At 41.8% G+C, this 12185-nt stretch overlaps 1 protein-coding gene across 1 annotated transcript; it reads left to right on the top strand.

Moving 5' to 3' along the window:
- The first annotated feature begins 7415 nt into the window (after positions 1-7415).
- LOC134571225 (uncharacterized) lies at positions 7416-11731 on the top strand. The gene is made up of 2 exons (XM_063429395.1): positions 7416-7455; positions 10694-11731. The coding sequence occupies exon 2, from the start codon at positions 10799-10801 to the stop codon at positions 11729-11731; it is 933 nt and encodes a 310-aa protein (XP_063285465.1). The 5' UTR covers positions 7416-7455; positions 10694-10798.
- Positions 11732-12185: the final 454 nt, after the last annotated feature.

Genomic DNA, 12185 nt, shown 5'->3' with positions numbered 1-12185 from the left:
TTTTTTGTGGCAAAAAAGGAGGGCGATTTGAGACCGTGTATAGATTACAGAGCACTAAACAATATAACGATTAAAAATGCCTATCCGATCCCTCTCATTACGGAGTTGTTTGATCGTGTCAAAGGTTCTAAATATTTTACAAAACTAGACCTCAGGGGGGCTTATAACCTTGTTCGTATCAAGGAGAACGATGAATGGAAAACGGCGTTCAATACACGCAGTGGGCATTACGAGTATCTAGTCATGCCTTTTGGATTGTGTAATGCTCCTGCCGTATTTCAGGATCTCATAAACGATGTCCTTAGAGACCTACTGCATGTCTGTGCCGTAGTCTACCTTGATGACATACTGGTATATTCTCCGGATTTGGAGACACATCATACTCATGTTAGGATGGTGCTTAAAAGGTTGTTGCAGAACGGTCTTTATTGTAAATTAGAGAAATGCTTATTCGACCAAACTTCTGTACAATTCCTGGGTTATGTTATTTCGGAACAAGGATTCAGCATGGATCCTTCAAAATTGGAAGCTATACTGTCCTGGCCCCTTCCCCAAGGACTTAAGGCAATACAGCGATTTATAGGGTTTGCCAATTATTATAGAAAGTTTGTTAAAAACTTCTCATCCATTATTTCCCCTATCACTAAACTGACAAAAAAGGGTTTACACCCCAGGGTTTGGAATCCTAATGCTATTGTGGCCTTCGAGACTCTAAAAAAGGCATTTGCCACTGCCCCTGTGTTACACCATCCTGATCCTTCCCTTCCCTTTGTACTGGAAGTAGACGCCTCTGAATCAGGTATAGGAGCAGTGTTGTCACAAAGACAATCGTATGACGAACCCCTCCTTCCCTGTGGTTACTTTTCAAAACGCTTGTCAGAGTCTGAAAAGAATTACGACGTTGGGAACAGGGAATTATTAGCTATAGTGATGGCATTTAAAGAATGGAGGTACTTGTTAGAGGGAGCTAGACACAAGATTCTGGTTATAACCGATCATAAAAATCTATCCTATATCGCAGATGCTAAGAGGTTATCCTCTCGTCAGGCTATATGGTCTTTATTTCTCTCACGTTTTCAGTACATAATCACATACAGGCCTGGTTATCGAAATGTCAAGGCTGATCTGGTTCCCCTTACTCGGCTTGTCTCCTGACTGACATTGAGCTGAAGTGGTCTGGGTGCCTATAGTGGTCCTTTAAATTCATATTTGTTAGTCGAAATGTACATATATCAGTTTTCTTGTGTTAACCCTCCAATGTGTGTTTTCTATGCCATCAGTGCAAGCCCCTCAATCCCCAGAAGAGGCACTAGGAACTGCAGGAGATGCTGTCTGCATGGAGAGCAGGGCAGCAGGTTCACCTCCTGTCTCCCTGGAAATGCGCCTGGCTTCACTTTCCTCTCGTAAGTACTTGCATAGCATTGTTAGATAAATGTTATGTGTGTGTGTCTGTGTGTGCGCGTGCACATTTAAACATACACACACACACACACACAAGTATGTGATTTTACTGTATATGAAGTTAATTTATCACATACATGTATTTCAGACCATTCGCAACTTGTCGACGTTTCTTCACCACGTATGTGTGTGGTTTCCCTCCAACAGCCGGCCACTGGTGTCCAGGAACAGGGATCCACTGCTGAGCGTAAGTAAAAAATGCTTTAACTCTACACATTTTCTTTGCAGGCATACTAGTTTATGTAAAAGGCAGGGCCGGGTCGACCACTAAGCAAACTAAGCGTCTGCCTAGCACGCACTGGCCAGGGGGCTCAATGTCTGGGTGACCAGCAGGGGTGGGGGGGAGCTCACATCGCTCCTCTCCTTCTGTTCACTTTATTTACTGTGGCTGAGTGGACCACGTGTGATCTTATCTACCATCTACTTGCCCTGAAAGGAAGCTGAGTGCAACGATCAGCTTCCTGTCATGCAGAAGAAACAGGAGATTCTCTACCTGGGGACGCTCGGCCACGATACATGTAGTGAGATTAGAAGGAAAGGGAGGTGGGCACAAAGGCATGCGTTGAGAGGTCACAAAGAGACGGAGAAAGGGCTAGGAGGGACAAAGATGCATAACTATACTTAGACATAATTTTAAATTAATTGCATGACTGCATATATCTTATTTCCAAGTTCAAATAATATTGTTGTACAGATGATAGTAAGCATTGCAACATATGACACATGCTACCAATGTTCTTTCTCTGTTCTCCCCTATAGGTTCTGATGGTACTCTCCCCCTGCAAGAGGAGGGTACCATTACCCTAACAGCAGTGGATCCTGATTCAGTGACATCAGTGGCCGAAGAAATGCAGTCGCCACAACTTCCTCCACCGTTGGCTGCGCTGTATGCGACGATCCAGGCTTGTCAAGCTGAACTGGAGTCGTCCATACAGCAGGATAGGGAGAATCAGCGAGAACTATTGCAGAATGTAATAACCGAGGTACGCTCCATGTCTAACGTTTTGAATGAGGGCGTTAGGCAATTTACATCAGCAATGGTTTCCTTGCAGCAAAAATGGAAATGAGGGAGGAAGAGTGCATTTTAATGCGCGCGCAAGCTGCCCATAATTTGGGCATAACCATTGCTGATGAAGATAGCCTAGTTCGTGAACGACGTGCGCAGGGTCTTCCCAGAAGGGATGATGATGATGAATAGATATCTGTGGGAAGAATGCACTCAGATGTTTATTTCTCATTATCATCCACAAATGTGAACACAACTGACGCTGTTCATTATAGGTTGTTACATTCTCAATTTCCTCCTGGTTTTCCCTATCCTTCCCCTGAATATACATTGGTTCATTCTCCTCTGCACTATATCCTCCCAGGACTGCTCCTAACAACCTGGGCTGCCTCTGCTTTGTTCTTCTCCCACTTGCTTTTCTAAATAAAAAATATTGGATTACAACTTCTGACTCCTCTTTTCTTTAATATTTTTTTATATATATATACATATATATATATATATATATATATATATATATATATATACATACACACACACATACACACTTGAACGAAAAATATCACTATATATAAATAAAAATAATTACAAAAAAAAAAATATATATATATATATATATATATATATATATATATATATATATATATATACACACACACACATAAAGCAAATAGTGAACCGAGCACTCCTTAGGAAATTTTCAATTGTGTATTTAAGTAATCTTGATTACTTATTAAATACACGATTGAACATTTCCTAAGGAGTGCTCCGTTCACTATTTGCTTTATGTTTGGCGCTGGAAGCACCCAGGTATTACAAGTTATATTTTTTAATGATGGTGAGTGTCGGAGGTCGGATTATATATATGTATATATTTATGTAATATTTTTACATAATTAGGTCATTTTAATAATTACAATTTGCAGGACCTGCCTGACAACCCAGGCCGAAAGTCCAGGGAATTTAATTTGCTAGCACTGTATTTAACCCTGTAACTTTCTATGACACCATAAAACCTGTACATGGGGGGTACGGTTTTACTTCGCTGAACACAAATATTAGTGTTTTAAAGCAGTAAAATGTATTACAACGATAATATCGTCAGTGAAAGTGACATTTTTCTACACACAAATGGCACTTACCCGGACGAGATAATTGTTGTGGTACATTTTACTGTTTTGAAACACAATTTTTTGTGTTCAGCGAAGTCTCCTGAGTATAACAGCACCCCTCATGTACAGGTTTTATGGTTGTAACTGATCAACGGGCACCCTGACTGGGTACCTTCGTTGGAGGATGCTCCTAGCACTTCCTGAGGGCTTCCAGCACTCCAGCCTACACCATAACCACCGTAGACTCCTTCAGAGCGCAAACCAGGAACAAGCTCTTGCAAGAGTTTAGGAGTGATTATAGCAAGGGAATATGCAGAGCATAGCAATCCCTTGTAGCAGATTCCCCCAATAAGAGACAGGACTCAAATTGAGGGTGAAGAAGAACTGAAGCTTTTAATGAGACACTGCTTTTATGCACATATTGCACACATAGTACTGCCCACAGGGTTTTGTAAAACAACCAATCAATACGTACAATACACTTAGACACTCCCAGCAATTACAGACAAAATACTCCCCTCTGCCTGTGATTTAATTACCTTACACAATGGGTTAATGTAATTATCACTGGCAGAGAAATAAAGTTTTTACACATGTACTATAACTTTAAAACTATACATTCAATATTCAAAAAAACATATTATTATTCACTTGGCAGATATGGATTGACACCTGTCCTCAGGGACCCTGATACACACTGGGGGGACCTACTGTCCTCCCCCCCCGCCCCCACCCCTGCGTAGTGGGTGGGGGCCATAAAAATAATGAGTGGGGGGGGCTACTGTCCTCCCCCCGGCCCCCACCCCAGCGCGGTGGGTGGGGGCCATATATCACAATGGGGAGGACCTACTGTCCTCCCCCTTGGCCCCCACACCTGAGCAGTGGGTGGGGGCCCTAAAAAAACAATAAGGGGGGGACCCACTGTCCCCCCACAGCCCCCACCCCTTAGTGGTGGGTGGGGGCCCTAAATAAAAATCCCCCCCCAATCAAAGGTGACTAGGGGTCCCCAAGCCCCTAGTCACCCACCCCCCACCCCAAAAAAAGTTACTCCCTACCTACCCCCCTCACCCTAAAAAATAGTGAAGGGTGAATAAAAGAACTAACCTGTAAAGAAAAATTCAACTTACCATTTGACGTCTTCTTTTTTCTAAAATCTTCTTTTTGCAGCCCCAAAAAAGGCCAAATAAAAAGCCATAAGAACCGACGCAATTTAAAAAAATAACGAGCGCAAAAAATAATAATCCATCTTCACCCATGGAGGGCTCCGTGTCAGTGTGTATCAGGGATACTTAGGATAGGTGTCAATCCATATCTGCCAAGTGACCCTATGTAGGGGGAACAGTCCCTATTCTGCTCTGTGTCAGTGTCTGGGGGGAGTATCTGCAGTAACACAGGGTGTCTGGAGGGAGTATCTGCAGTAACACAGGGTGTCTGGAGGGAGTATCTGCAGTAACACAGGGTGTCTGGAGGGAGTATCTGCAGTAATACAGAGTGTCTGGGGGGAGTATCTGCTTGTAACATTTATATGCACTAAAAAAAAAAAAGAAAAAAAAAAAAAATTGAAAAAAATAAATAAAATGGTTGCAGCTTCTGAATTAATCTAAAATGGATGCTGTCCAGTAGGTGGGAGGGTCTGCTAGGGAGGGTGTGTTGCTGATTGGCTGGAATGTGTCTGCTGACTGTGAGTTACAGGGTCAAAGTTTACTCAATGATGACGAATAGGGGGCAGACCGGACACCGCATGTGTTCGCCCGCGGTGGCGGACGCGAACATGCTATGTTCGCCAGGAACTATTCGCCAGCGAACCGTTCGGGACATCACTATTGTACACATATTATTCCCATATAATTCGCACATTACAGAGAGTCCTTTCAGCTTGCAAAGACATCCTGCAAGGCCCTGTATTGTACACATATTATTCCCATATAATTAGCACATTACAGAGAGTCCTTTCAGCTTGCAAAGACATCCTGCAAGGCCCTGTATTGTACACATATTATTACCATATAATTCGCACATTACAGAGAGTCCTTTCAGCTTGCAAAGACATCCTGCAAGGCCCTGCATTGTACACATATTATTCCCATATAATTTGCATGTTTGCCCCTTTCGGCAGTTCTGGTTACATGAAGTGGCACACCCGTTTACCCCGCCCACTGACGTCCTGCTTCACTGGACACTGCGGTTAGGGGGTATGGATTTACTTGAAAGATGAAAGCATAAATTAGAGAGTGATTAGCATAGGGTATGTGTTTTCTTATAGCTGCATCCTATGAGTTTCCCTCCAGCACCATCTCCATCGATACTTGGGAGGTATGACTGTTTTATTGTTTTTGGTCGATAAAATTCTGTAAATAGAGGCCCATCATAATTGTCAGCACCAGGCCCACTGGGCTCTTAATCTGGCCGTGAGTTTAGTTCCACTAAGCAAAACAAACCAGGAAGTAAAAGGGTTATTGTCTGATTGACAGCCAGTGGGGTGTAACAAGGTTAATTTATAAGAGTGCCAATTTCTTTAATTCTACAGTTTTTGTAAGTTGAAAAAATAGGACACACTCTTCACACATAAAGTTTTTCAGCAAGCTAAAGTTCTACAGGTCTCTAGAGTGTCCTTTCAGGATTATTTTATAGCATTTAAATTCAATGAACACAGTGAGCAAACATTGCCCTTATGTGCATTTACACTTTATGTACTTAAAATATATAAATCATTTTTTTCTTCTTTAAAACCATTTAAAAATTAAAAAAGCATAAGGTAATTCACCTTTATTTGTTAAAGGGACACTCCAGGCACCCAGACCACTTCTGCCCATTGGAGTGGTCTGGGTGCCAACTCCCACTACTCTTAACCCTGCAAGTGTAATTATTGCAGTTTATTATAAACTGCAATAATTACCTTACAGGGTTAACTCCAGGGTTAAACCTGTGCTAGAGCGTCACTGGACGTCCTCACACTGTGCGAGGACCTCCAGCGTTGCTCAGTTTCCCATAGGAAAGCATTGAAAAACATTTTCAATGCTTTCCTATGGTGAGCTCTAATGCGCGCATTAGGTCTCCCCGGCCGATGGGACAGATCAGTCTTGCCCACCGGCCGACGCAATCACTGGGAGGAGTGGCGGCGGAGGAAGAAGCAGCAATGTGGGACATGTTGCTGCCTCTGGTAAGTTACTGAAGGGGTTTTTACCCATTCAGCTACCTGGGATTGGAGGTGGGAGGGAGAAGGGACCCACCTCCCATCCCACTGGAGTTTCCCTTTAAAGTTTCCTGAATGTTCACAGTTTATATGTTTTAAGGTGCACACATTGGGATGTCTTTTATTATTATTATTATTATATTTTATATTTTTTTTGTGTGTTTTTTTTGTGTGTTTTGATATGTTTTGTATCTGCATTGTGATTATTTATATGATAATTTATTTCATTTGTATCTCTAAAAAAAGAAAAAGAAAGAAAAAATTTAATAAGGTGCACACATAGGTGATTAGAGTGAGTAGTTTTTATTTTTATTGTTTAGCATTTTTTGTATTAGTCAATGCACTGTTTTTCAGCAACGCCCCTGTATTAACTGCAGGTAGTAAATCAAGTCACTAATCAATGGGGAATTAAAATGTGTACATATATAAATATATAAGCACTTTTCATGCGTTAACCATCACATCATCGTACTTTGTCTTCCCACCTGTGTCTTCTCTCCCAATCATTATCTCCCCCAAACTCCACCTGGAGAGGCAGAGGGGGGTCAATTAGTAAAGCATTAGGGATTGATTAACAAGGTGCCCAAACCCCTCCCCTCCAGCTATAAAAGGATCATTCTGGGAGGGGTAATATTAGGAGAGGGTTTGCTGGTATTACAGTTTCTGAGAAGGTGCCCTACTATGTGAGTTATTCTAGGTTTATTTACTAATAATGTGATTTATACACAGTGTGGTTATTTCCAAGTTGTGGGTTTCCTTAGAGTGTTCACTTTATTATTGAATATAAATGAGGCAAAAAGACAGACTTGGGAAAACTGCTAACTGAGCGATGGTAACAGCTTGACAATAAAATGTCACCATTTGGGTTTAACTTGATGTCTGTGGAATAAATACCTGAATGTATTTTAAATATTAAAGGGAGATTACTGTAACCCAGATCACAGCATCTCAATGGAATGGTGTGTAGTGGCCCTTTAACAATGTGAGCTAAAACCCTGTGGTTTATTTTGTACATACTGCAGGGCAGCACTCTTCATGTGCCAACCCTCACACTATATATTTTTACAGATCTCCCTTCTGTGGATCAATGGGCTATAAACCCTTCTGGAACCTGAAACTCCCCTTAACCTGAATTCCGAATTCCCACTTTAGTGAATAGACCCTGAGATTATATTGAATGATTTACTCCCAGTGCTGACACTCCTACACCCAGTCTGAGCATTGAGTTACCCTAATTAGACACCGTGTGTGTGTGTGTGTGTGTGTGTGTATGTATATATATATATATATATATATATATATATATATATATATATGAGCTTATTTCAATCACTAGAGGAAATGGGTTTATTTGCTACACTCTTCCAATCTGCTGCAGCTGGTCTGTCTCCAAACCCTGAATGTAGATTATATAAAGATGCTGTATTGTATATGGCTTTGACTGAATACACTGGGAGGGATGCTGCACTATGCATGGGGCTCAGCATTTTGGCAAATACAAACAAATGGTTTAAATGTCCTGCAGAATGCTGCCTTTCTAACCACTTTCCCTCATGCCAGGAAAACCTTCCTTATCAGATGTATGTGCTTAGTACAGAGTGAGCAGCATTTAAGGATCACTATAGGGTCAGGAACACAAACCTGTTAAAAACACCATCTCTAGCCCAGTGGTAGTCCACCTTTTTCTACCTACCGCCCACTAATGCATCTTTCTTGATGGGAAAAATGTCCTTACCGCCCACCAGTCTTTGTGCAAGTGCAGAATATTTTATAGAAAGGAGGGTGTTTAAAAAAAAAATAAATGTGTACATTTATCTTTCTAATTTGTGCATGTTTATAATAACTTTATGAAGTTTAATGAGAAATCAAGGTACATTGAAATTACCTTTACTAGTGATTAATGAGATCCTTGAGGTTGATGCTGCAAGACTAAATATTTGATATCTGGTTTGATTTTCGTAAGGAACAAACTAAGGTCTCCTCTTTTGGTGATATTCAGATGATTTCTCTGTTTGCTCATAATGACTTCTCATTTGTGCATGAGTTCCCCTGCGCTTTTTTCTTTTTTTTTTTTCTTTTTTTTTTTTTTAAACCTTCCTTATAGCAATGCCTAGTAGGAAGGCTGAGCTAGGTAGTCCACTTACTATTAGCCAACAACAATTCTCTAATTTTTCTTTCTCCTTTTTACAAATACTCTGCTCCTTCTTTCTTCTATTCTACAAGTACTCTGCTCGCTCACTCACTTACAGACACTCAAATTATTAATATTAAATGTCCACCCAGCCTCCCTACCTGGAGAGCTGGTGTGGATCTGTCCCTGGGGTCCAGTGGGGCTTCACTTCGGCAGGCGGCAGAGTTCTAATCCAAGGTGGCGAGGGAGCTCTAACCTCTCTGCTCTGCTCCCTTTCTGGCTGTCTACTGATGCCAGGAGCTGGAATATGACATCATATTCCGGCTCCCGCGGCATCAGCAAACATCGCGCAAGGGAGCAGAGAGGTTAGAGCTGCCGTACCAGGGGGTCCAGAAGGTGGCCTAGCAGGAGGGAGCGCTTCCTTCCTGCCGGTTATTGAAATCTTACGCCTGTCCCCCCCCCACTCTAAAAAGGAGAAATCTTCTCAAAGAGGAATTAGCTGCTGAAATCCCTACTGCCCACCTGGAATCCTAAAACTCCCACTAGTGGGCAGTAGGGACCAGGTTGACAACCCATGATCTAGCCCTTCATGCCTCCATAAATATAACATCTTACTGTATTCAAGCCAGAAGCTGTAGATCTGCAAGCTGTTTGCCAAAACAAGCAGTCTGCTGACATCAGAAGTGGTAGCCTGATCAATCACAATGCTGAGACTGACAAAGGGGCAGATCAGGGGCAGAGCCAGCATGATTCAAACACAGCCATGGCCAATCAGCATCTCCTCATAGAGATTAATTGAATCAATACATTTCTATGAGGAAAGTTCTGTGTCTGCATACAGAGGGAGGAGATACTGAATGTGTGGATGCATTTTAGGCAGCAATGACCCAGGAAGGATCTGTAACAGCCATCTGAGGAGTGGCCAGTGAAGTTATCACTAGGCTGTAATGTAAACACTGCATTTTCTCTGAAAATACAGTGTTGACAGCAAAAAGCCTGAAGGTAATGATTATACACACCAGAACAAATTCAATAAGCTATAGTTGTTCTGGTAACTATAGTGTCCCTTTAATTCACAACTAGAGACATCACAAATGTAGTGATATCCTTACTATGTGTCCTCTCCTTAAAATGCAGGTTGCTTTACAGTTCAGAACTCCATGTTAGTGGCTGGGCTGTGTACATACACTTGATAAGGAAGTATCTTTGGGGGAGGGGGTGTGGCTAAGGAGGCAGGTTTGATGTAGTGGTCTGCAAGGATTTAGTCTACCTGTGGCTTCTCATACTGACAGCCATTAAAATCTGCCATGACATTAACATAGCACAAGATTCTAACTATTCAATTATCTACTGTAAGTCTGCATGTTTAGAAAAAGTTCTGATACTTTCCTATAAATAGTGTTAATTCTTCAATGTTAATATTGTTGCATTGACATGTGAAGCCCCTATCAAGGTCTCCCAGCCAGTGCACCTAGTGTCTGTATCACCATGTCTCTATCGAGGTCTTGGTGACATTCAAATCCAGACAAAATGGCTCACAAATATTTCCAATCTGTCTATTGAACAAATATCTGCCACTACACTGTTAATGCTACTTTCTCCTATCTATGAACTTCTAGAAAACTGACTTGTCTGGTCTACCACTCTTTCCCTCTGCCCTCTCTAATCTTTATTATTCTAAAATAAGTGAAGGCAAAGCTTTTTAGGAAATGTAATCCACACATCTCTGAATTAACCAAATACATTTTTGTAAACTACAACTTTAATTTGTATTTTTATTATTCTTTCAGTGTTTGACCATGGTTGGGATTGTTCCCAAGAAAGATGCTCCTGGAGTGGATTTTTGCGGTGTTGACAAATATTACTACATTGTCTGATCTGACCTCACCTGCTACATGCGGTCAACAAACTTCAACATGGGTGAAGATCTTGTGGTCTACAGTCTCCATCTCTCATGTAGAAATGGAGACCATTACCTGGCCCATGAAGATGACCTATTCTATATCATTAAGGGCACTAATTATCGCCGTGTGACCAACATGAACACAGATGAAGGTGCTGTAGTCTACGCTCTACATCCCAGCTGCCGGGGTGGTGATCACTATCTCTCTGCCTTCGGTCACTTCTACATCATCGACCAGAGTCGAGGGGTTTATCGTAAAACCACAAATATGAACACTTACGAGGATGGGGTGGAATACACTCTCCATCCCAACTGCAGGGATGGGCTCTACTACTTTGGTGTCAAAGACTACTATTACTTTGTGAAGCCTCACGATGAATGGGGTGTTCAGTATTACAAATGCACAGACTTCTCCAAGGATACAGATGGTAAGCCCTTTTCCTTTCATTCCACTTGCACCAACTTCATCCCTGGGGGCTTGGCCCTCATTCAGGGTCCCTCATTTGGTGTCTGGGAGTGCATCAAAACCATCACCAATGACTCTCAGACTCCGATCACCTGGACAAACAAGATCAACAAAAAGGTTGGCTACACGAAGGAGAAAATGTCCTCCATAGAACATACCTGGAACGTGTCAGCCACAGTGTCTGCAGAGACGGGAGGTCTGAGTGCCCTTGTCGTAAAGAGCCAGTTCTCTCTCACTACTTCATATGGGGGAAAGAGTGTCAACACGGAGAGTGAGAACTGGAATGAGGTAACGGAAACTGAGGAAACCATCAGTCTGACCCTGAAGCCCAATGAGAAGATCTATGTTTGGCAGTATGAGCTGGGTCTGGGTAAAGAAGCTGTGCTGTTCTGCAGGGATATGAAGTTTGATGATGATCCAAAACCCCCAACTGAGAACCCTCTACCACCAGCTAACTAGCTTACAAAGCATGCGCAGTTACAATGTTTTGGCTTTCGTGGCCAAAACTGACCTACAGACTGTTACTTTTTACTGGTAACTCATCTTGTAACCTACAAAATGTATCTGCATAACCCTGTTAGTATATCTAGTCATGGTGTGACGTTGTTCCTTGTCTGACATTAGAATGTTGGGTTTTGTCCTAACTATTTATGGTGGAAAACCTGTCTAGGCTCTTCTAGTAAGGTCAAGGCACTAATGATCCCTGTAATATGGAATTGCTACTTTCAGATTCTAAATGAAGGAAGAAAATAAAAAAATTGAATTGCATTCCTTGATTTGTCCTTTTGTTTTCCATCTATCTTAATTCTCCAAATCCTGTTTCTAAACTGGTGTGGCAGTGCTCATATATAGACTAATCTCCACTGCTATAAAGCTTCTCTTCAATAAATATATTATCATGCCTAAATGAAAT

Source organism: Pelobates fuscus, chromosome 8 (assembly GCF_036172605.1).
Source record: "Pelobates fuscus isolate aPelFus1 chromosome 8, aPelFus1.pri, whole genome shotgun sequence".
Taxonomy (NCBI): domain Eukaryota; kingdom Metazoa; phylum Chordata; class Amphibia; order Anura; family Pelobatidae; genus Pelobates; species Pelobates fuscus.
The sequence above is the reverse complement of the archived record's forward strand: the minus strand, read 5'-3'. Positions and strand labels throughout refer to the sequence as shown.